General features: G+C 41.0%; 2 protein-coding genes across 2 annotated transcripts in view; both read right to left on the bottom strand.

The window, feature by feature from the left end:
- PPP1R12B (protein phosphatase 1 regulatory subunit 12B) overlaps positions 1-25,749 on the bottom strand; it is a 243,316-nt gene that overhangs the window by 216,123 nt on the left and 1,444 nt on the right.
- LOC117075743 (fatty acid-binding protein 5-like) lies at positions 9,239-9,986 on the bottom strand. The gene has a single exon (XM_033198364.1). The coding sequence runs from the start codon at positions 9,965-9,967 to the stop codon at positions 9,461-9,463; it is 507 nt and encodes a 168-aa protein (XP_033054255.1). The 5' UTR covers positions 9,968-9,986; the 3' UTR covers positions 9,239-9,460.

Here is a 25,749-nt window from a genome sequence, read left to right as displayed (position 1 = left end):
TATGGGAACGACAAGAAGTGAGATTGGAGAACAGGGCAATGACAACCACTGAAAGATTTTAAGAAAGGTGTGAAATATTCAGGTCTTCCTGGCTGAAGCATAGAAAGTAGTTGGAGAGGCAGGGTGCAGTGGCTCACACCTGTGTAATCCTAGCACTTTGGGAGGCTGAGGCAGGCAGATCACTTGAGGTCAGGAGTTCGAACCCAGCCTGACCAACACGGTGAAACCCCCGTCTCTACTAAAAATACAAAAAATTAGCCGGGTGTGGTGGCACATGCCTGTAATTCCAGCTACTTGGGAGGCTGAGGCAGGAGAATTACTTGAAGCCAGGAGGTGGAGGTGCAGTGAGCCGAGATCGTACCATCGCACTTCAGCCTGGGCAACAGAATGAGACTGTCTTAAAAAAAAAAAAAAGAAAGAGAATAGTTGGAGAAAGTAGAATAGAAGCATGGAAATTATTCAGCAGACTCTTTCTATAACCCAGGTGAGAGACAATTACTTGGACTAAAGTGGATGAGGCCAGGCACAGTGGCTCATGCCTGTAATCCTAGCACTTTGGGAGGTAGAGGTGGGCAGATTGCTTGGGCTCAGGAGTTTGAGACCAGCCTTGGCAACACAGTAAAATCCTGTCTCTACTAAAAATACAAAAAAATTAGCCAGGTATGGCGGCATGCACCTGTAGCCCCAGCTACTCAGGAGGCTGAGGCAGGAGAATTGCTTGAACCCGGGAGGCAGAGGTTGCAAGTGAGCTGAGATTGCACCACTGCACTCCAGCCTGGGTGACAGAGCGAGACTCCATCTTAAAAAAAAAAAAAAAAGAGAGACAAATGAAAGCAGATGGATTTGATAGATATATAGGAGGTATGATCCATAGGATTTGGTGACTACAAGCTCATGAGAGGACCAGCATGAGAGGTCCATGTCTCTTTTATTCCCTACTATATTCACAGTCTTAGGTATCTAGCACATAGTAACTGCTGGGTAAACATTACTGAACAAATAACAAGGAATCACAGATGTTACCTAGGTTTCTAGCATAATGACTGGGTAGAGGGAGGTGCCCTTTACTGAGACAGGAAATAGAGGAGAAGCAGTTCATATAAAATATGTTGAGTCTGAGGTACCTGCGAGCCTCCAAGGAAAGATAATAAGAATCCAGTTGGATATATATTTATAAAGCTCAGGAGAAAATGTAAAATAATGGCAGCCTCAGTGCCTCAGTTAAAGCTATAGCCGATAACTGTCACTTTTAAAGCATACTATGTGAGACATCATCCCAATAATCCTTTTAAATTTCCCAGGGTTACTAACGGTTTTATAATCAAGGGTATCAAAAAATTAATATACTTTCTTGATCTTAAAACCATTAGAAATAATATTTTATTTCTTGACCAAAGTGGTAGTAACTCAAACCTTTGCTTTATAAAAATTCATTAAGTTATACATTTGTGTTTTATGTACACTTTTCTGTGTGTTAAATTTTGCAATAAAAAGGCGATTTTTTTAAACCTTCATAAACTAGAAATAAGAAAATTCTTAATCAAAGAAGCTATTGGAAACTAAACACCATATTTCTAGTAGAAACGCTAGAGACATTCTCATTAAAGAAAAAAAAAAAAAGACATCCTCTGTCACAATTATTAATAGTGTTCTAAATGTTCTGGTTAAAACTGAAGACCAGAAAACAAAAAAAGGCAAGCATAAACATTGGGATCTTTTCAACAGTGGTGCTGGGACAACTGGATATCCACATGCAAAATAAAGTTGGACCCCTAGTTCACACCATATATAAAAATTAACTTAAAATGTATCAAAGACCCAAGTGTAAGAGCTAAAACTACACAACTCTAAGAGAAAACATACCTGTAAATCTTTATGACTTGGGAATAGGCAATAATTTCTTAGATATGACACTAAAAGTATAAGCAACAAAATTCTCAAATTTTTCTCTGAAAAATTAGAGAAATTAGACATCATCAAAATTAAAAACCTTATAGTGTTAAATATTTAAACCTTTGGGGCAAAAACAAAAAGAAATTATCAGTGGCCAGGTGCGGTGGTTCACACCTGTAATCCCAGCACGTTGGGAGGCTGAGGAGGGAGGATCACTTGAGGTCAGGAGTTCGAGACCAGCCTGGCCAACATGGTGAAACCCCATCTCTACCAAAAACACAAAAAACTGCCAGGCATGGTGGTGTGCACCTGTAATCATAGCTACTCAGGAGGTTGAGGCATGAAAATCACTTGAACCAGGGAGGCAAAGGTTGCAGTGAGCCGAGACAGTGCCACTACACTCCAGCCTGGGTGACAGAGCGAGACTCCATCTTACAAAAAAAAGAAAAAGAAAAAGAAATTATCATCATGATTAATAGATGCTAATATATAACTGAAAAATCCAGAGTTTGAGAAAACTAATAACATAGTTCAGTAAAAAAATCAAATAAATACTACTACTTTTTAAAAACTCCTTTTCGTTTTTTTTTTTTTGACACAGAGTCTCACTCTGTTGCCCAGGCTGAAGTGTAGCGGCACAATCACAGTTCACTGCAGACCTGAATTCCCAGGCCCAAGTGGTCCTCCTACCTCAGCATCCCAAGTAGCTGGGACCACAGGCATGTGCCACCAGGCCCAGCTATTCTTTTGTTTGTTTGCTTGTTTGTTTTGCAGAGACAGGGTTTCTCTATGTTGCCCAGCCTCCCAAAGTGCTGAGATTACAGGTGTGAGCCACCCTGTCCAGGTGAAATTGCTTTTTTTTTTTTTTTTGAGACAGGGTCTCACCCTATCGCCCAGGCTGGAGTGCAGTGTTGATCTCAGCTCACCGCAGCCTCTGCCTCCCAGGCTCAAGCCATCTTCCCTCCTCAGACTCCTGAGTAGCTGGAATTATCCGCATGCACCACCACGCCCAGCTAATTTTTGTATTTTTTCTAGAGATGTTGCGCAAGCTGGTCTTGAATTCCTGGATTCAAGCAGTCCACCCACTTCAGTCTCCCAAAGTGCTGAGATTACAAATAAGAGCCACTGGGCCCAGCCAAAAATTACTTTTCTAATATAAGAAAAAACAGATTAGAAAATATAATGAAGGGGGCCGGGCGCGGTGGCTCAAGCCTGTAATCCCAGCACTTTGGGAGGCCGAGACGGGCGGATCACAAGGTCAGGAGATCGAGACCACCCTGGCTAATACGGTGAAACCCCGTCTCTACTAAAGAATACAAAAAACTAGCCGGGCCACGAGGTGGGCGCCTGTAGTCCCAGCTACTTGAGAGGCGGAGGCAGGCGAATGGCGTAAAACTGGAAGGCGGAGCTTGTAGTGAGCTGAGATCCGGCCACCGCACTCCAGCCTGGGCGACAGAGCCAGACTCTGTCTCAAAAAAAAAAAAAAGAAAAGAAAATACAATGAAGGGGCTGGACACAGTGGCTCACGCCTGTAATCCAAACACTTTGGGAGGCCAAGGTGGGTGGATCACCTGAGGTCAGGAATTCGAGACCAGCCCGGCCAACATGGTGAAACCCCGTCTCTACTAAAAATACAAAAATTAGCCAGATGTGGTGGCACCTGCCTGTAATCCCAGCTACTTGGGAGGCTGAGGCAGGAGAATCACTTGCACCTGGGAGGTGGAGGTTTCAGTGCGCTGAGATCGCGCCACTGCACTCCAGCAGAGTGCATAGGGCGACAGAGCAATACTCCGTCTCAAAAAAAGAAAAAAAAGAAAGAAACTATAATGAAGGAAATGGCATTCAGAATATCAACAATAACAACAACAACAAAATATTGTTTTGAATAATGCACCATGTTTATGTAAAATGTTAACATTCGGGAAAGCTGGGTGAAGGGTATACGAATACTCTCTAAACTATCTTTGCAAATTTTGTAAATCTTAAATCACTTCAAAATAAAAGTTTATTAAAACAAAACAAGAACGTAAAGAAACAAGGCATAGACCGGGGAAAATAGCTATAATATATTTATCTGACCAAGGACTTATTCCAGAAAACATCAAGAATGCCTGCAAATCAATAACAAAAAGCAAAAAGCAAATTTAATGTACAAAAGACTTAAACCAGACACACACACACATACACACACTCCAAATAACTAATAAATATGTGAAAAGGTACTGAACATCACTAGTCATTGGGGAAGTGTAAGTTAAAACCAGAATGAAATAACACTATACAAACAATGGCTAATATTAAAAAGAAAAGGAAAAAAATGCACTGACAATATTAAATATGAACAAAGATGTGGGCTGGACACAGTGGCTCATGCCTGTAATCCCAGCACTTTGGGAGGCTAAAGTGGGAGGATTGCTTGAGCCCAGTAGTTTGAGACCAGCCTGAGCAACATAGCAGGACCCTGTCTCTAAAAAAAAAAAAAAAAAAAAAAAAAAAATAGCTGGGTGTGGTGGTGCACACCTGTAGTCCCAACTATTTGGAAGGCTGAGGTGAGAGAAAGGTAAGAACCTGGGAGATTGAGGCTGCAGTGAGCTGTGATCAAGCCAGTGTACTCCAGCCTGAGTGACAGAGTGAGACAGTGAGACTCCATCTCAAAAAAAAAAAAAAAGATGTGGAATAAATGGAACTTGTATTCAAAAAGAATGACAATATCAAATATCAACAAAGATGTGGAGCAAATAGAATTCTAATTCATTGCTAGGGGTAGTATAAAATGGTACAACCACATCAGAAAGCTGCAAGTTGCTAATAAAGCTAAAATTTTATATTCTCAGCCGGGCATGGTGGCTCACGCCTGTAATCCCAGCACTTTGGGAGGCTGAGGCAAGTGGATCATCTGAGGTCAGGAGTTCGAGACCAGCCTGGCCAATATAGTGAAACCTCGCCTCTACTAAAAATACAAAAAATTAGTTGGGTGTGGAGGCGGACTCCTGTAATCCCAGCTACTAGGGAGGCTGAGGCAGGAGAATCACTTGAACCCAGGAGGCAGAGGTTGCAGTGAGCTGAGATGGTGCCGTTGCACTCCAGCCTAGCGACAGAGCGAGACTCCATCTCAAAAAAAAAAAATTTATATACTCTATAACCCAGCAATTTCATTCTCAGGTATTTACCCAAGAGAAATAAAACTAGTATGTCTACAAAAAGATTTGTAGAATATTCATAGCATCTTTATCATCTTTATTCATAATAGCAAAAAAGGAAATAACTCAAATGTCAATAATCAGAAGAATAAACTAGTTTTGGAATATTTGCACAATGGATTACTACTCAGCCACAAAAAACAACAAACTATGGATACATGAAAAATGAATAAATCTCAAAAACATTATGTTCAGTTGAAGAAACCAAACTTTAAAAGGTACATATTCTATATTCCTTTTAAAACAGCTAAAACTGAAAGAGTGGGATGTCTGGCTTCTGAACAGGAAGTTCATAGCACCAGTGATGAGAGATAGAATTAAATATGGGTGATGTTGAGAAAGGCAAGAAGCGTTTTGTTCAGAAGTGTGCCCAAGGCCAGGCATGGTAGTTTATGCCTGTAGTCCCAGCACTTTGGGAGGCTGAAGTGGGCAGATTGCTTGGACCCAGAAGTTCATGACCAGCCGTTTGGCGAAACCCTGTCTCGATAAAAAATACAAAAATTAGCCGGGCATGGTGGTACGTGCCTATAGTCCCAGCTACTCCGGTGGCTGAGGTGGGAGGATGGCTTGAGCCCAGGAGGCAGAGGTTGTAGTGAGCCAAGATCGTGCCACTGCACTCCAGCCTGGATGATGGAGCCAGAGTTTGTCTTAAAAAAAAAAAAAGGCCAGGCGCGGTGGCTCAAGCCTGTAATCCCAGCACTTTGGGAGGCCGAGACGGGCGGATCACGAGGTCAGGAGATCGAGACCATCCTGGCTAACACTGTGAAACCCCGTCTCTACTAAAAATACAAAAAACTAGCCGGGCGAGGTGGCGGGCGCCTGTAGTCCCAGCTACTCGGGAGGCTGAGGCAGGAGAATGGCGTAAAACCCGGGAGGCGGAGCTTGCAGTGAGCTGAGATCCGGCCACTGCACTCCAGCCCGGGCGAAAGAGCAAGACTCCGTCTCAAAAAAAAAAAAAAAAAAAAAAGTGTGCCCAGTGCCACACCATGGTAAAGCGAGGCAAGCACAAGAGTGAGACAAATCTCCATGGTCTCTTTATGCAGAAGACAGGTCAGGCCACCGAATTCTCTCACACAGATGCCAATGAGAACAGAGGCATCACCTGAGGAGAGAAGACACTGATGGAGTATTTGTAGAATCCCAAGAAGCACATCCCTGGAACAAAAATGACCATTGCCAGCACTAAGAAGAAGGCAGAAAGGACAGACTTGATAGCTTATCTCAGAAAAGCTAATAATGAGTAATAATTGCTCTCTTTATATACCAGAATTCAGATCATGAATAACCCATTATTTTTGTTGAGCAGTCCTGATTTAATCAAGACTAGCTTGTGGTTAAATGAATACATTTGAGTTTTTTTTTATTTTAATAGTAATTCTGATTCAGTAAATGGTATCACTGTTTCCCCCTTCTAAAACTATGATTGGACTTAATTCATAGTGTTCAACTTTTCACAAAGATTGTGAATGCCATCTTAAACCCTATTGGAGATTGGCTTTATATTCAGATTTATATAACTGGCTATATGAATATATTTAAATACTGGGGAAATGTCTTCACTGTCTCAGAACCAAGCAAGACCCACCTGTGTTCTGTGTTCACATGCCTCTTAAAGGCAAGGCCTGAACATAAGGTAGCGATGTCTACTTTATATTTCTGGTCTTAACTATGCCAATTTAATTAGAATTCTCTGTGTCTAAAATGGTTCCTTGGCTAGGCATGGTGGTTCATGCCTGTAATCACAGTACTTTGTTGCAGCTGAAGTGGGAGGACTGCTTGAGGCCACAAGTTGGACCACATAGAGAGACCTCATCTGTACAAAAATTAAAAATAGCCAGGCAGGGTGGTGCATTCCTGTAGTTGTAGCTACTCAGGAGGCTGAGGTGGAAGGATGGCTTGAGCCCAGGAGGTCAAGGTTGCAGTGAGCCATGATCCTGCCATTGCCTTCAGCCTGTGTGACAGAGTGAGACCTTATCTCAAAATAAAATGATTCTTTTAACTTATTAAAAGGCATTTTATATGGCTTATATATAATATCAAATAAAGAATAGTTAATATTCTTAAAAAAAAAACAAAAACAAAAAAAAACAGCCAAAACTATTCTAGAATGATAGAAATTATAACAGTGGTGGCCTGGGGGAAGATGCAGGGGTGGTGAGTAGAACTTGCAAAAGGAAGCAAAAATCTCCTATTTCTTGATTTGGGTGATGGTTACTATATTAGGCTATTTTTGTGTTGCTATAAAGAAATACCTGAGGCTGACTAGTTTATAAAGAAAAGAGATTTAATTGTTTCACAGTTCTGCAGGCTGCACAAGGCATGGTGCTGACATCTGCTTGGCTTCTGGGGAGGCCTCAGGGAGCTTTTACTCACGGTGGAGCACGAAGTGGAGCAAGCACATCACAGGCCAAGAATAGGAGCAAGGTTGCAGGGGGCAGTGCCACACACTTTTAAATGACCAGATCTCGGCCAGGCGCAGTGGCTCACACCTGTAATCCCAGCACTTTGGGAGGCCAAGGCAGGCAGATCACCTGAGGTCAGGAGTTCAAGACCAGCCTGGCCAACATGGTGAAACCCTGTTTCTACTAAAAATACAAAAAATTAGCCAGATGTGGTAGCACGCACCTATAATCCTAGCTACTTGGAAAGCTGAGGCAGGAGAATCGCTTGAACCCAGGAGGTGGAAATTGCAGTGAGCTGAGATCACGTCACTGCACTCCAGCTTGGGCAACAAGAGCAAAATTCTGTCTCAAAAAAAAAAAAAAAAAAGGATCTCCTGAGACTGCACTCACTATCTTGAGAACAGCACCAAACCACGAGGGACCCTCCCCTATGACCCACATACTTCCCACCAGGCCCCACCTCCAACATTGGGGATTACATCTCAACATGAGATTCTGGGGGGACAGATATCCAAACCATATTGGTTACATGGTTGTATACATTGTCAAAACCCATCAAACTGTAGATTTAAGTTCTATGTATTTTACTATATGTAAAATTTACCTCAATTTTAAAAAATGAGAAAGTGAGGAAAGTGTATCTGAAATTTTTAGATACAATGGCCTGGAAGTGCTTCACTGCAAAGGTGACATTTGCAAGCGACGTGTGTATCTGATGGAATAGCATTCCAGGCAGAAGGAAAAACAGATGCGAGGCCCTTAAGCATCTATTCCTAGCAACTGGAGTTTCTGAGAAACAAGGAGGACGCTAATGTGACTGGAATAGGTCGAACAAGGGAAAGACAAGTACTGAGAGCTAATGGGGGATCAGATCATACAGTGTCTGGTAGGTCATGGGAAGACTCACTAAAGATTTTTATCCTCATCTTAGTCTGAAAGAAAATCACCTAAATGCCTACCAAGAATAAGGCACTGTGCACAGACAGCTTACGTAAAGCTTATGTAAGTAGCAAAACCAGGATTAGAAACCAAGTATGTCTGATTCCAAAGCTCATAATCTTAACCACTTTGCTTTACTAACTCAACATAACAATACTCAATATTTACTGAATGCATACTATCAATATGTTAGAGCTAAAAGGCTTTATATCAGAACTTCCCAATCATTTATTGTTCTAAAATGTCTTACAAGTAGTGTAATATAAAGATCTTCTGAATAAAATTTTGTATTGTATTAAAAATGTTTTGCAACCAACTAAAAATTCAGGATGGGTAAAGTTATATTTGATTCATATGGTTCTCTACATAAACTTCCTAATTATAATTTTGATACAGAAAACTATAAACATGACTTCACTATGTGGAACCACTTATGTTCCATAGTTTTGGTGCATAAAACTATGCACATGGCACAGTACAGTGACTCCATGAAATAGCCCCTTCTCTTGATCTTCCTGTTGAATCATTTTAGCCTATATTTTTATTTTAGTCTACATTGTTTAACATCAGTGAGGTTCTACGTTTTGCACGCATATGTAAATGACGTTTTCTATTTAATTTGCTCTAATCGCCCCATAATTTCTGTATGTATATTTGTCATTAATAGCATTATAATCAATATCATCATTACTAATACATATGGTATTATTAGTTGTTCCTAAATAAAACATAATTTTGTAGTTTCTTGGTTGTTCTTTATTTATTTAATATTCATATATTTTTATTCTATTGCTCAATGTCTGATTTTTTTTTTTTTAAGCACAAACACATTTCTTTATTAACCAAGGGCTGATCCTAACTAATCCAACACACTTTGAAATAGCTACATGTAAAATGTTTGTGATAAAGATAATTGAACACAGTAATAAAAAAAAAAAAAGAAACAGTATGGAGATTTGCTCATTGAACTGAGCTTGGTCATTCTTTTAGTTAATTCCTGTCCAAAGTGATGATGGAATTTTTATTCTACTTTTCTTTTTTTTTTTCATAGATCCGAGTACTGGTGACATTGTTCATGACACAGTCCACCACTAATTTCCCATCTTTCAATTTTCTTGTTATTGTGCTTTCCTTCCCATCCCACTCCTGATGCTGAACCAATGCACCATCTGTAAAGTTGCAGACAGTCTGAGTTTTTCTGCCATCAGCTGTGGTTTCTTCAAATTTCTCTCCCAGAGTACAAGAAAACTGTGTTGTTTTCAAAGTGCTCTCAGTTTTTATGGTGAGGTTTTTGCCATCACAAATGATGATACAGTCTGGCTTGGCCATTGAACCCATTTTTCGCAAAGCTATTCCCACTCCTAGCTCCTTCATGTATTCATCAAAGCCTTTGCTATCCACCAGGCGCCATCTTCCTTCCAGCTGCTGAACTGTGGCCACGGTGGGCGCAGGCTGGCTGACGTGCAGAGCGGGGTCAGCGTCGGCGTGGCAGCGTGCTGTCAATGTCTGATTTTTAATGCATTTTCTTATCATTACTGTATTAAGAAAATACAACTGATTTTTTTTTTTTTTTGAGACAGAGTCTCACTGTCTCCCAGGCTGGAGTGCAGTGGTGTGTTCTTGGCCCACTGCAACCTCCACCTCCCAGGTCAAGCAATTCTCCTGCCTCAGCCTCCCAAGTAGCTGGAATTACAAGCATGTGTCACCATGCTTGGCTAATTTTTGTATTTTTAGTAGAGACAGAGTTTCGCCATGTTGGCCAGGCTGGTCTCGGACTCCTGACCTCAAGTGATCTGCCCACCTCAGCCTCCCAAAGTGCTGGGATTACAGGCATGAGCCACCAAACCCAGCAACAATGAATTTTTGTATCAAATTTGCAAATATCCTCCAGTTTACCGGGGTGTTATACAAATGTCATTTTCTGTGTATACCATGACATGAAGGAGGTAGGAAAGCAATGCTTTAGCTATTACTTCACACTGAGTAGGTGCAGAATTCTGATAATATAAAAATCTCAGTAGCAATGGAATGCTAAAAGAATTCTACCTCTAAAAAACTACGTTTCTAAGAGATCTTTTGGGGGAGGCGGGGGCGCGGGGACAGGGTCTTGCTCGGTCACCCAGGCTGGAGTGCGGTGGTGCAGTCACAGTTCATTGCAGCCCCAAACTCCCAGGCTCAGGTGATCCTCCTGCCTCAGACTCCTGAGTAGCTGAGACTACAGACGTATGCCACCATGCCCAGCTAATTTTTGTATTTTTGTAGAGATGGGGTTTTGCTATATTGCTCAGGCTAGTCTTGAACTCCTAAGATCAAGCAATCTGCCCACCTCAGCCTCCCAAAGTGCTGGCATTACAGGTGCTAAGAGGCTTTTAAAAAAAATAAAGAGGTCTAAATGGAGAGGTAAGCCAGGATTTCAGAAAACCAGCACAACCTAGGTAGAAGACTAAAAGCTTCTGAGTCAGACAGATGTGAGTTTAAATACCAGCATGACCTGTGATCCCTAGGTTAGGACAAATTACCTTCTTTGATTCTTCTTCCTCATCATTAAATGGAATAAACCACCTATTTGGTAGAGCTGTTGATGTAAAGATAATTTTTAAAAAGCAAAATGCACAGCAACACTTGGTATAAAGCAGCACTCAGTAAACATTACTTTTTTTTTTTTTTCTTTTTTAGAGACTGTCTCACTCTGTTGCCCAGTCTGGAATGCAGTGGTGCAATCTTGGCTCAACCCCCCGGGGCACAAGCAATCTTCCTGCTTCAGCCTCCTCAGTAGCCACAACTACGGGCGACCACACTTGGCTTTTTTTTTAGACATAGGATTTCCCTATGTCTAAAAATGCCCAGGCTGGTCTCAAACTTCTGGCCTCAAGTGATCCTCTTGCCTTGGCATCCCAAGGTGCTGGAATTACAAGCATGAGCCACTAAACCTGGCCACAGTACTTATAGTAATTTTAACATACCATGAGTTCAACTATGTTAAAATATTTGCAAAAGCTAAGATAGCCTGAGGAAGAACAAAGAGAAAAAAACAGTTAATATGTTAGGGCGGTATTTGTACTAATTGTTTTCTGTTTTAAAAAATTTTGCTGGCCGGGCATGGTGGCTCATGCCTGTAATCTCAGCATTTTGGAAGGCTGAGGCAGAAGGACTGCTTGAGCCCAGGAGTTCAAGACCTGCCTGGGCAACACAGTGAGACCACATCACTACAAAAAACTAAAAAATGAGGCAGGAGGAATGCGTGAGCCCAGGAAGTCAAGGCTGTAGTGAGCCATGATTGAACCACTGCACTCTCACCTGGGTAACAGAGTAAGATCCTGCAATGTTATCATGTTGCTTAGTAATAGATAGATATAGAGATGAATAAGCCAAATGTAAAACCAATTCTTAATAGAATCCTTAGATTAATTATCTTGGAACACGAATAATTACCCCGATGTTTCTATTAATTTGACATTTTTGAAAGAGGAATAAAACTATAAGGCATCATCCTTCTTCAAAAGTTCTTCACAAGAATTTACAGCACATTTTGCTTCTTCTCAAAGTACTAATAATTTGCAAATAACTACATTTCCATAGATAGAAAAGAATATCAAGCAGAAATTTGATAAATAGAACATTTCATTATATCTTATTTCTGTACCATGCTTAAGGTATTCCTTTAGCTTTTTTCTAGGCCTCATATTTCTCATTTGTATTAATAAAATGGGCCAGGCACAGTGGCTCACACCTGTAATCCCAGCACTTTGGGAGGCCAAGGCAGGCATATCACTTGATGACAGGAGTTCGAGACCAGCCTGGCCAATATGCTAAAACCTGTCTCTACTAAAAATTCAAAAATTAGCTACGCATGGTGGCGTGTGCCTGTAGTCCCAGCAACTAGGTAGGCTGAGGCAGGAGAATCACTTGAACCCTCAAGGCGGAGGCTGCAGTGAGCCAAGATCGCACCACTGAACTCCAGCCTGGGCAACAAACAGAGGGAGACTCTGTCTCTAAATAAATAAATAGAATAAAATAAAATGGCACAGGTGGGCCAAATGTTGTCCTCTAATGTTCTTTTTGCTATAATATCCTGGAACTTCATAATCTTCTCATAAAACAAATGCATAATGACAGTCCTGCAACTCTGTACTTTCAAGTGGTCCTATAATACTCTTTCACCCTAGTGGTGGTCCGCAGAGCTGAAGACATTACTGTCTCTTCTCACAGAGCCAGTGGACCCAAAAGGAACTAGAAATTCACAGGAGAGATAGACAAAACGATTAATGATTTGGAAATTAAATTAAAGAATAGACATGTTTATCCTGATTAGAGAAGGCTAATGACAAGGTCTTGATTATCTTAAAATACACAAAGGTAAATGTGTAGATAATGATCAATACCCTTTTCTCCACTTTTACTATGAACAGATTAATAGGAAATGGAATCAACATGAAGTACAAGCAATATAGACCAGAATATATCTTTAAGATTATGAGTTTGTCAGTAACTGTGGGATGCCTGAGAGCAAGACACAGTTGTATGCCATCTTTGTATCCCAGTATACAACAGCATCTGGCATCCAGAAAGTACTCAATACAAATGTGCCCCCAAAATTAATAAGAGATCATTTGACTGTTTAAAGATTCAAACTACACACTGGACATGGTGGCTCACGCCTGCAATTCCAGTGCTTCGGGAGGCCAAGATGGGTGGATCACTTGAGGCCAGGAGTTTGAGACCAGCCTGACCAACATGGCAAAAGCCCATCTCTACTAAAAATACAAAAATCGGCCGGGCATGATGTGCATGCCTGTAGTCCCAGCTACTCAGGAGGCTGAGGCACAAGAATCGCCTGAGCTCAGTAGGCAGAAGTTGCAATGAGCTGAGATCGTGCCATTGCATTCCAGCCTGGGTAACAGAGGGAAACTCTGTCTCAAACATAAAAAAATAAACATTCAAACTACAGAAGTACATTACAGAGACAGGACAGAACATTTCTCTGGATATTAAGAAAAATGAAGATAATTTTGCAATAAGTTAGGTAATGAGCAGAAAGATTAAATTTATAATTATAATTTTTCAAAGTTATTTCCTTATTACAAAAAAAAAAAACCCCTTGGGTCTTGGTGATTCTGTCATGAAGTGGCTATACACACACAGAGCTGAAGTAAGGCAGTCTCCATTCTCAACTGAAAACTGGTGCCAATCATAAAGATGTTGCCTGCTTTAAAAAATACCTGTTAAGCACTTAGAGTTCTAGCAGTCAAATTCTCCTAATACTAGCCCTGTATGGCAATTGTGAAGTATGAATGGATGCGGCTCCTCACTAGAGTCCTTGTGCTGTAGGAACTCTTCAACAGGTGAAATGATTCTCAACAGATAGAAGGAATCTTGGTCATCCTTCAGAATCACTTTCCATTACCCCTAGTGATTTATAGTGAGGTGAGTTATTCTTTTGACCTCATTTTTCATGCTATTTACTGTCAAGGACGAACAATTTAAATACAGGGAGGAAAATCAATACAAGAGGCATAATTATAAAACAGTGAAGCTGCATCCACAGGATCCAAACACAATCTGTTTTGGCATATTAAAGTCACATTTCATTGCCAGACCAACCAACTTTTAAAAAAATAAAAATCACTAACTAAAAAAAGGAACCTGGTAAAAATGTTGCCAAGAAGCAGGAAAAAAAAAAAAAAAAAAAGCAACCTGCCTCACCTGAAATGCCTGCATATAAACACAACAGTTCATAAAACCATACATCCCACTGTGAAATTCACATTCAATTAGAAAAGCCAATTTCTCTTAGACCTCAAAGAGCACAACAGCCAACCAACCCAATCTCCATATGAATGCCCAATGTCACTTCCATTTTCTAAGACAAGCACATCATTTGCCCACAGTTGACTGCCCAAAACTGATGTAGTTATAATGGACACTCTTCCTATCTTCTTTCCTATAAAGCGGTCTCTTTCTTCTCCTTACATCACCAAGTTATTCTCTTTTTTTTTTTAGTTTTCTTTGGAGCCTTCCCTTTGAAGTTTTATTTCATAATGGACCTCAAGAGTTGGCAGTTGTCTCAGGGAATAAGAAACCATATTACTGAACTGGAATTCTGAACAATATTTCAAAATAAAGGGAATAATATGCTTTGGATATTTGTTCCCTCTGAATTTCATGTTGAAATGTGATCCCCAATGTTGGAAGTGGGGCCTCATGGGAAATGTGTGGGTTACAAGAGCAGATCCCTCATAAATGGCTTGGGATCCTTTCCATGGCAATGGGTGAGTTATTACTCTGCTAATTCATATGAGAGCTGATTGTTTAAAAGTGTATGGTACCTCCCACCTCTCTCTCTTTCTCCTGCTCTCACCATGTGATGCACCTGCTCTCCCTTTGCCTTTTGCAATGATTGTAAGCTTCCCGAGGCCCTCACCAGGGGCAGATGCTGGCTTCATGCTTCCTGTATAGCCTGCAGTACTGTGAGCCAATTAAACCTCTTTTCTTTATAAATTACCCAGTCTCAGGCATTCCTTTATAGCAACAAAAACAGACTAATACAGGGAACTTCGGTTAAGAGTTAATGGTAAAGATATGAAATGACAGCAGAAAAAGTTTACTCCATTGCCAATCACTGAAAAAATTTACATATGAAGGGTACTACTAATCTCAACATTGGGCACCTTGTCAAGCCTTGCAACAGTCAATACACTAAACTCATGTTAACCATTTTATTCACAATTTACCTTTTTTTTGAGACAGTTTCACTCTTGTTGCCCAAGCTGGAATGCAATGGCGCAATCTTGGCACACTGCAACCTCCACCTCCCGGGTACAAGCGATTCTCCTGCCTCAGCCTCCCGAGTAGCTGGGATTACAGGTGTCCACCACCAGGTCCAGCTAAATTTTGTATTTTTAGTAGAGACAGGGTTTCACCATGTTTGCCAGACTGGTCTCGAACACCTGATCTCAGGTGATCCTCCCACCTCAGCCTCCCAAAGTGCTGTGATTACAGGTGTGAGCCACTGCACCCAGCCAATTTACATTTTTTAAGCTGATCACTGGTAACCCAATTAGAAGCTCAATACAAGGAGCTTCTTGTGATGTGATGATAACTAGAATAATTAACTAATTAATTGAATTCAGGTCTAGTCAAGACTGGCTTGAAACTTGAAAATTTTTGCAGGCCATCAAAGGCCACTAAATCACAAAGAGAGATAACCTGACATTAATTGCCTTCTCATGGAAGTACATACCACCACTTAAGATGTACTCTTACCAAAAAAAATTGAACCTTAATCATCAGATCTAATCTCTAATTACTAGTTTATGGAAAACACGTGGGACAAAAGAACACATTAACATCACAAGCAAGCAGTCAGAAAAGTCTAGGTTGTAGAGAAACTCTAAAAGTACAAACAACCCAGTTTTTCAACAAATAAGGTAAGAGAAAAAATGAGGAGAAAACCATAGATTAAAATACATATCAATCAAAACAGACCTTATTTGAATCATGACTTGAATAAACCAACTGTTAAAACACACACACACACACACACTTGTGAACAATCACGGAAATTTAAACATTACTAAAATAAAATTTTAAGAAACAAGATTTTGACTTTTAGGTATGCTAATGAAATTTTTGTTATTTTTGTTTTTGTTTGAGACAGAGTCTCGCTCTGTCACCCAGGCTGGAGTGCAGTGGGGCAATCTCAGCTCACTGCAACTTCTGCCTCCCCAGTTCAAGTGATTCTCCTGCCTTAGCCTCCCAAGTAGCTGGGATTACAGGCACGCACCACCACGCCTGGCTAATTTTTTGTATTTTTAGTGGAGATGGGGTTTCACCATGTCGGCTAGGCTGGTCTCGAACTCCTGACCTCAGGTGATTCACCCGCCTTGACCTCCCAAAGTGCTAGGATTACAGGCATGAGCCACCACGCCCAGCCGATTTTTTTAATTTAAAGTTCTATGTTCTAGAGATATATATTGAAATATTTACAAATACAATATAAGCTGGGCACGGTGGCGCATGACTATAATCCCAACACTTTGGGAGGGTGAGGTGGATGGATCACCTGAGGTCAGGAGTTCCTTCAAGACCAGTCTGGCCAACATGTGAAATCCTGTCTCTACTAAAAATACAAAATTAGCCAGGCATGGGGGCACATGCTTCTAATCTCAGCTACTTGGGAGGCTGAGACACCCCAGGAGGTGGAGGTTGCAGTGGGCCAAGATCGCACCATTACACTCCAGCCTGGGCAACAAGAGTGAAATTCCATCTCAAAAGAAAAAAAAAAAAAGTATGTGATATCTATGATTGGCTATAAAATAATCCAGTATACTGGAGATGAGGATCTATAAATGAAATAAGATTGGCCATAAGTTTATCACTTTTGAGAATTCATTATACCATTCTCTCTACTTTTGTATCTTCTATTTTGAAATATTCCACAATAAAACGCTTAAAAAAGAGAGTCACTAGACCAATAAGTCATACAGAAAAGCCAGATATATATATCATGCCAGATATATCATGAATATTTAGAGCATGGCACCAAAAAATAGTTCCCCAAATTTGCATTAGATTAATATTCTAACAGATTAACACTGTATTATAACATTTAAGTATACTAAATATAAAATAATTTCTAAATTTTTGTATAAACCTATTCCATAACTACAATGAAGTAGAATATTTCATTAAAAACCACATGCAAGTCAATTTCTAATTCTGAAAACTAAAGCTTCAGCTTTTCTTTTACTTTTTTTTTTTTTTTTTGAGACATAGTCTCGCTCTGTCACCCAGGCTGGAGTGCAGTGGTGCCATCTCAGCTCACTGCAACCTCCGCCTCCTGGGTTCAAGCGATTCTCCTGCCTCAGCTTCCCGAGTAGCTGGCACTACAAGCGCGTGTGACCACGCCTGGCTAATTTCTTGTATATTTTGTAGAGACAGAGTTTCACTGTGTTAGCCAGGATGGTCTCAATCTCCTGACCCCAAGATCTGCCTGCCTTGGCCTCCCAAAGTGCTGGGATTACAGGTGTGAGCCACCGCGCCCAGCCAAAGCTTCAGTTTTTCAATTGAACTGCTTCATGAAACAAACATAAACTCTGCATGCCTGATAAAACTTTAAGCTCCCGGCCGGGCGCGGTGGCTCAAGCCTGTAATCCCAGCACTTTGGGAGGCCGAGGCGGGCGGATCACGAGGTCAGGAGATCGAGACCCTCCTGGCTAATACGGTGAAACCCCGTCTCTACTAAAAATACAAAAAACTAGCCGGGCGCGGTGGCGGGCGCCTGTAGTCCCAGCTACTCGGAGGCTGAGGCGGGAGAATGGCGTGAACCCGGGAGGCGGAGCTTGCAGTGAGCTGAGATCCGGCCACTGCACTCCAGCCTGGGCGACAGAGCGAGACTCCGTCTCAAAAAAAAAAACAAAAAAAAAAACTTTAAGCTCCCAAATTTTACTCAAACTGGTTACAATCTAAGATCAGAAGTTTAAGAAACAATTTTTTAAGTTACCCTTCAAAAGCAGGAAAAACCCCAACATATTCACAGACAAAAACAAATTCAACAAATTGGGCAAGCATTCAATTAGCAATCCAAATGAGGCTTCAATTCCTTGTCCTATATGACATTCAGGGCCAAGATCTTAATCTGGATTTATTATTACTATGTTGAACCATTAAAGATTTATTAGACATCCGCCATCTCTCACCATCTTACAGTAGATATATATGTAATTCTCCTCCATAAGCATAAAATAGTCTCAAATACTGATAAATATAGTACTCCCCTGACACTCCTCAAGAGCCAGGATGCTAGAACAGAAATCGCTATGTAGCTGATTTCCTATTATAAGTTATAATAGTAACCAACTATTCTGGAGGCCATTCCCAAAATTCAATTTAGTTTCTAAATTGTATCTACTGCTAAGCAAAAGTAACAAGAAGCACAGAATCAGATACACAGTAGACACTCAATAAATAAAAGTAAGAGAATGGCAGAAGAAACTATTTATTGGTACTAACCTCCCTATCACTGTTCCCCCAAGGCTGCCTTCCAGTGAAAGTGCTAATGAGTGGGAAATGGGCCAAACTAGACTGAGAAGTAAAATAAACTAGATAATCAGCCATCAGTAATAGGGACATAACCTTCTTGCCCCTACTGTCAGGTTTAATATCCTAAAATATTCTTAACTCATGAATAATGAAACCACCTGAACTAGCCAGAATTCAGCTTTTAAAGTGATTTGTCATATATTTTGGGCCCTCATTTAAATTACAATTATATTGATGGACAATCTATATTTTTTCACCCAAAGTCAACAGAAAGACAAGTTATCCTTAATGCAAAAAAACTGCATATAACCTCCACAAAAGTCTTCAAAAATATATCCACTAAAAGTGCTCTTTCAAAGTTTAAATGACCAAATCCAACAGTCTTTTTACAGGCCTTCTCCTCAATTTCCTTTTACACTATTTACCATCCATTCCTTGAAATACCTCAATATCACTGTTTGTCAGTTCTTCTCTGTATCAGTTTCCTATTGCTGCTGTAACAAATTACCATAAACTTAGTTGCTTAAAACAACACAAATATATTATCATAGCATTCTGGAGGTCAGAAGTCTGAAATCATGGCCAGATGCAGTGGCTCACACCTGTAATCCCACCACTTTGGGAGGCCAAGGCGGGTGGATCACCTGAGGTCAGGAGTTTGAGACCAGGCTGGCCAACAGGGCAAAACCCTGTCTCTACTAAAAATACAAAAATTAGCTGGTCATGGTGGTGAGCACCTGTAATCCCAGCTACTCAGGAGGCTGAGGCAGGAGAATCGCTTGAACCTGGGAGGAGGAGGTTGCAGTGAACCAAGATTATGCCGTTGCACTCCAGCCTGGGGGTCAAGAGCAAAATTCAGTCTCAAAAAAAAAAAAAAAAAAAAAAAAAGGAAGTCTGAAATCAGTCTCATTGGGCTGAGTTGTCAAATTGCTGGCAGGGCTGGTTCTTTATGCGGAGGCTCTAAGAGAAGAATCCACTTCCTTGCCTTTTTCAGCTTCTAGGGTCCACCTGCATTCCTTGGCTCACAGACCCTTCCTGGAATCCCTCCAATCTCCTGCTTCCTTCATCACATCTCCTATTCTAATTCTGCTCTCTTGCCTCCCTCTTACATGGATGCTTGTGATTATGTTGGGCTCACCTGGATAATCCAGGCTAATCTCCTTATCTCAAGATCCTTAAATTAATCACATCTCCAAAGTCTCTTTTACCATGTAAGGTAACATATTTACATGTTCTGGGGATTAGGACTTAGACATCTTTGGGGCACCATTAGTCATCCTACCACATCTTCCAACGGCTCTAACTTGAATTTCTGCATTCTCTGCCTACCAGCTATTTGTGTTTTCTGCTCTTCTCTATATATTTTCTCCCCTTCCTCTTTCACACTCACTACTTCAACTCTCACCTTCATGCTAAAATCAAGTCTCTTGTCTCAAATATGAGAAAATTGAAGCCTAGATAGGAAAGTGACTAGCCTTGAGTCACATAGATGCCTATTTACTTACTTATTTATTTATTTGAGACACACTCTTGCTTTGTCACCCAGGCTGGAGTGCAGTGGTATGAACACAGCTCACTGCAGCTTCAACTCCTGGGCTCAAGTGATCCTCCCACCTCAGCCTCCTATGTAACCGGGACCACATGTGTGCACCACCATACCTGGCTACTTTTTTGGGGGGGTAGGAGAGATAGGGTCTCACCACATTGCTCAGGCTGGTCTCAAACTCCTGGTCTCCAGCAATCCTCCCACCTTGGGCTCCCAAAGTGCTGGGATTACAGACATGGGCCACCATGCCCAGCACTTATAGGAGATTTCTACTTGTACGTCTTCAGAGTACCTCACTCTAACCGTTGACTGAATACTATTTCTACCTGAATAACACAATTATTTCATACTCATAAGCTAGAACTGTGCTACACTTTTTTCTCATCTCCATTCACTCAGCTGGTTCTCTCAACTCTGTCTCTCCATTCATTCAGAAATCCAAGTGCCACTTCAGAATCCCAAAATACTGCTTTGGTTGGGTAATGACCCTGCTCAAATCCACAAAAATTCTCTACTAAGGAGTCCATCAAGCCTCCTTGGCCTGATGTTTGATGTTCAAAGCCCTCTAGGATGTCACCCCGATTCTCTCTCATCTCTAACCCTTCAAACACATCCATTAGGATTTCCTAGTGTCCTCCGCCTACATACCACACTCATTCCTATTTATTCGCCCATGCTGCTCTATCATCCTGGACTGCCTTCCTTTGTCCTCCCACTTAGGAACACATCCTTTCCAGGGCATCATAGAATTTGGAACTCTAAAAGGAATCATTTTTTTATTTATCTGTCTCCAAACCTGACTGTTAGTTCCTTGAGGGCAGAAATTATACCACATATATATTCTAGTACAGGCTTACAATCTACCATTTAGATGTTCAATATTAGCTGTTAATTAAGAATCTAAGAAAACCTCTAAAGAGAAAAATATACTGGACACATGTAATTAATGGCATATTATTCAAATATCAAAAACTTTACTCTAGGCCCAGCATGGTGGCTCTTGTTTGTTTAGAGACAGGGTCTCGCTCTGTCGTCCAGGCTGGAATGCACTGGCATGATCATGGCTCACTGCAACTCCAGTTCATGGACTCAACCTATCCTCCTGCCTCAGCCTCCCAAATAGCTGCAACTACAGACATGCACCAACGTGCCTGGCTAATTTTATTTTTTTGTAAAGACAGGGTTTTGCTATTGTTGCCCAGGCTGGTCTCAAACTCCTGAGCTCAAGTGGTCCTCTTGCCTCAGCCTCCATCTATTGTGTTTATAGGGACAAAATAACTGATTAATGACTGTCATGGGCTGAGGGTAGGAGGAGCTGTCTACCAAGGAGCCCAAAAAATCTTGAGGGTATGGTAATGTTCTACATTTTGATTACAGTGGTGGTTCCACAACTGTATGCATTTGTCAAAACTCATAGGGTGCTACACTACAAAGAGGAAATTTTATTGTATATAAAATGTATCTTAATTTTAAAATATTTAAAAAGAAAAAAATAAACAACTTAGTTTTTTGTTACCAACATGACTGGTCCAACTCCTTACCTTTGGCAGAACTGTGCTTAATCCACATGTATTAACAGGTTGCTTATTTCAAAATACTCACAGAGAAGATGATTCTAAAAGCCCAAATGGTGATATATAGTCATTCAGCAGGAGTTTAAGAATTGGGGAGAGGCCAGGTGTGGTGGCTCCCACTTGTAATCCGAGCACTTTTGGAGGCCAAGGGGGGAGGATTGTTTTAGCCCAACAGCTCAAAATCAGCCCTGGCAACACTGAGACTCCCTTGTCTACAAAAAATTTTAGGGCCGGGCGCGGTGGCTCAAGCCTGTAATCCCAGTACTTTGGGAGGCCGAGACGGGCGGATCACGAGGTCAGGAGATCAAGACCATCCTGGCTAACACAGTGAAACCCCGTCTCTACTAAAAGATATAAAAAAACTAGCCGGGCGAGGTGGCAGGCGCCTGTAGTTTCAGCTACTCGGGAGGCTGAGGCAGGAGAATGGCGTGAACCCGGGAGGCGGAGCTTGCAGTGAGCTGAGATCCGGCCACTGCACTCCAGCCCGGGCGACAGAGCGAGACTCCGTCTCAAAAAAAAAAAAAAAAAAATTTAAAAATTAGCTGGGTATGATGGGGTGTGCCTATAGTCCCAGTTACTAGGGAGGCTGAGGTAGGAGGATCACTTGAGTCTGAGAGGTTGCAGCTGCAGTGATCCATGGTCATACTACCACACTCCAGTCTGGGTAACAGAGCACGATCCTGTCACCAAAAAAAAAAAAAAAAGAAGAAGAATAGGGAAGAAATTCTGTGAAACAAATGAAAGTCATTTTTATCTATACTTTCAAAAACAAAAACACACACACACAAAGCTCAATTTCCCAATATGGCTTTGAGGTCCAACATAGTCTGATGCAACATATTAAGCCATTTGAAGAGGTAAGCTACTAAAATGGTTCAGGACAGATGACTATTCTAGATGCACAGTAATAAAGGAGCAAACAGGATTTTCTGAATCCTATGTTGCCATGGGTCCTGACACTAAGCAGAATTCATCAATATTCAGGGTAAGGCAAAAGTAACTTCAAAGGTGGAACTAGGAGAGGAATGAGTAATAAATTTAGAATAAAAGAGAAAAGGTTAAAAGCACAAGTTTTATTTTACCATATAAGTTAGCACACAAAATATACTATTTTATATGGAACTGAACACACAGTCATCTTGCTCATCTTCTGTCTCTGTCTGAATGTAAATTGCTCAGCCTATCCTCCTCCCCTCACTTGTTCCTATCTCCATCTCTCTTCATGAGAAATATATGATTTTAGCCTCCCTGAGGCTACAGCGTCAGACTGAGGCAACCCTAGAATGACAAAGGCTTATTCAACTACAAATTGAATTCCAGTCTGGGGTGCCCATGAGGGTCCAAATTTGGACTCTGTACTTTACAAAGACAGTCCGAATTTCTTTTTTTTCTTTTATTTTTTTAAACGGAGTCTCACTCTGTTGCCCAGGCTGCAGTGCAGTGGTGTGATCTTGGCTCACTGCAACCTCTACATCCCGGGTTCAAGCGATCCTCCTGCCTCAGCCTCCCTGAGTAGCTGGGACTACAGTTGTGCGCCACCACACTAGGCTAATTTTTGTATTTTCAGTAGAGACAGGATTTTGCAATGTTGGCCAGGCGGGTCTTGAACTCCTGACATTGTGATCCACCTTGGCCTCCCAAAGTGCTGGGATTACAAGCATGAGCCACCGCCCCGGGCCGCCCGTCTGAGTTTCTGAGTCAAGTATGGAATTATTCTAATCTCCTTGATAGTCGTCCAAATGAAAACTGATCAGACTGTGCTAAGAGACAAGACCTATGGTGACTGGCATCCAGTATCCCTCACCAGACTCAGCACAGATTTAAGAGTCAATATAATACATGCTGAAGTAAGTAAGCATTCATTTTAATGAATCCTAGAAAAATTTCTTTTCTGAAAGCAGGCACTTGCCTCTTCCAACAGCAATAATTTGGTAGATACAGTTTTGAAGAGCATGTATCTAGGCCTAGAGTACCTAAGATTATAATGCTAAGGATACCAAGATAGGTGCTAACAGTCAAACTTATTCAAAAAATAAAAGAAAAAATTTAAAGTACTAGACCACATAGAATTATTAACAAATATTCCTAGCCTTACAATGTGTATACGCAAATGAAACAGAAATTCCTTTGTGAGCAAACAAGTGCTTTCAAGGGTTCTATAATCAGATTAGTACCTTGTTCATTAAGGACTCTAGGACAACACATGCATACACATCAAATCTTAATCTAGTCACTGAAATTTAGTCTGCATCAGTTTCCAAGGCTTTCATCAGAGTTGGTCTAACCTTTGAGATACTTCTTATCCCAGTCTAATTCAAGTATTATTAATAGGCCCCCTGGAGCTTGTTATCTTTGACTCAAGCACCTCGTGGTCTCAGCAAAGGCTGCCAGGAAAGAAGGTCTCTAAGTCCAAAAGAAGCATCCAGGCACCACAAGCTGCAGTGCAAATCATCTACTGTGACGTTGTAGGTGGAGAAAAACTGTCCCCCAGTATTATCTGGGGGCTTCTAACATGCCAAGACAATAATCCACAGTTGGTCAAGTGGCCATGGTCAAAAGAGAGAAAAGAAGCAATTATCCAGACAATTTATATCATGCTTGTATAACAGATGGACATTTTAAATAAATAGTTCAGATAATTATACCACTCACTCTGCATTTCACAGAAGGTGAATCTGTTGTAAAGTAGGTGGTTCAGCTACCGACAGCTCCAGTCTCACATTTGAAAACAGTCTTTTACATACCTTAGGAGTTCTCCAGGTCGGCCATGAATGGTGGCTCATGCCTGTAATCCCAGCACTTTGGGAGGCCGAGATGGACAGATCATTTGAGGCCAGGAGTTTGAGACCAGCCTGGTCAACATGGTGAAACCCCATCTCTACTAAAAATATATAAATTAGCCGGGCATGGTGGTGGGCACCTATAGTTCCAGCTACTTGGGAGGCTGAGGCATGAGAATAGCTTGAACTTGGGAGGTGGAGGTTGCAGTGAGCCGAGACTGCACCATTGTACTCCAGCCTGGGAGACGGAGTGAGACTCTGTTTTGTTTTGTTTTTTTAAAAAACAACAACAACAACAAAAACTTCTCCAAGTCATGGAAAAACATATTGTAACTCTTTGGAAACTGACTTGCAATGTTCTGAAGCCAATAAAGGCCCGTTGTCTGGATTCAAAGGTACAATTTCTCAACAGAAGACCTCAAATCTTTAAGCAGCTTAATTTTTAGCTGAATTTGTCTAGAATTGAGTATACCTGTTCAATTTAACTCTTTGTCAGCCCTATAAATTGAAAGGAACACATATATTGCATTTATAGATATTAAAAAATTAATAGCTGTCATCCCCTTCTTCTCTTATTTCAATAGATTACTAAGCTGAGCACAATGGCTCACACCTATAATCCCAGTAGTTTGGGAGGCCAAGGCAGGTGGATCTCCTGAGGTTGGGAGTTCGAGACCAGCCTGGCCATCATGGTGAAACCCCATCTCTACTAAAAATACAAATATTATCTAGGCATGGTGGCAGGCGCCTGTAATCTCAGTTACTTGGGAAGGTGAGGCAGGAGAATCACTTGAACCCAGGAGGCAGAGGTTGCAGTGAGCCAAGATCTCGCCATTGCACTCCAGCCTGGGCAACAGAGCGAGACTCTGTCTCAAAAAAAAAAAAAAAGAAAAAGAAAAACAAGAATTCACCTTCCCAAATAGTTCAGAAATGTAAAGTTTAAAATTTAATGTGGTTCTCTTAGCTTTTATCTCATTTTACATTCAGCTCCTTATTAAGTGGGATATAGATCTCTGGGATGTATATCTGAAAAATCCATGCCTATTGGTCACTTCTTTACTTTCTAACTTTGCACAAATAATTTTCCTGAGCTTCAGTTTCCTCATCTGTAACATAAGAATAACAACACTACTTGCCACACCTACTTCAAAGGATCACTGCTGAAACTCACATGGGGTAAGACATATGAAATCAAACAGCAAACCACTCTGCAAATATTGGTTACTACCTTACATAGGGAAATATTATGAGCAGGAAAAAAAAAGTGGGTACAAATTAGGGTGAAAAAGTTTCTGCTACCTGAAAGAGAAGGGTTGCAAACATAGTGAGAAGTAACTTTAAGCTATTGACTAAATATATTTAGGGAAGTGGTCT

Source organism: Trachypithecus francoisi, unplaced genomic scaffold, assembly GCF_009764315.1.
Source record: "Trachypithecus francoisi isolate TF-2019V2 unplaced genomic scaffold, Tfra_2.0 Lachesis_group5, whole genome shotgun sequence".
Lineage (NCBI taxonomy): Eukaryota > Metazoa > Chordata > Mammalia > Primates > Cercopithecidae > Trachypithecus > Trachypithecus francoisi.
Note: the sequence above shows the minus strand (reverse complement) of the source record. Positions and strands in the feature narration are given on the sequence as shown.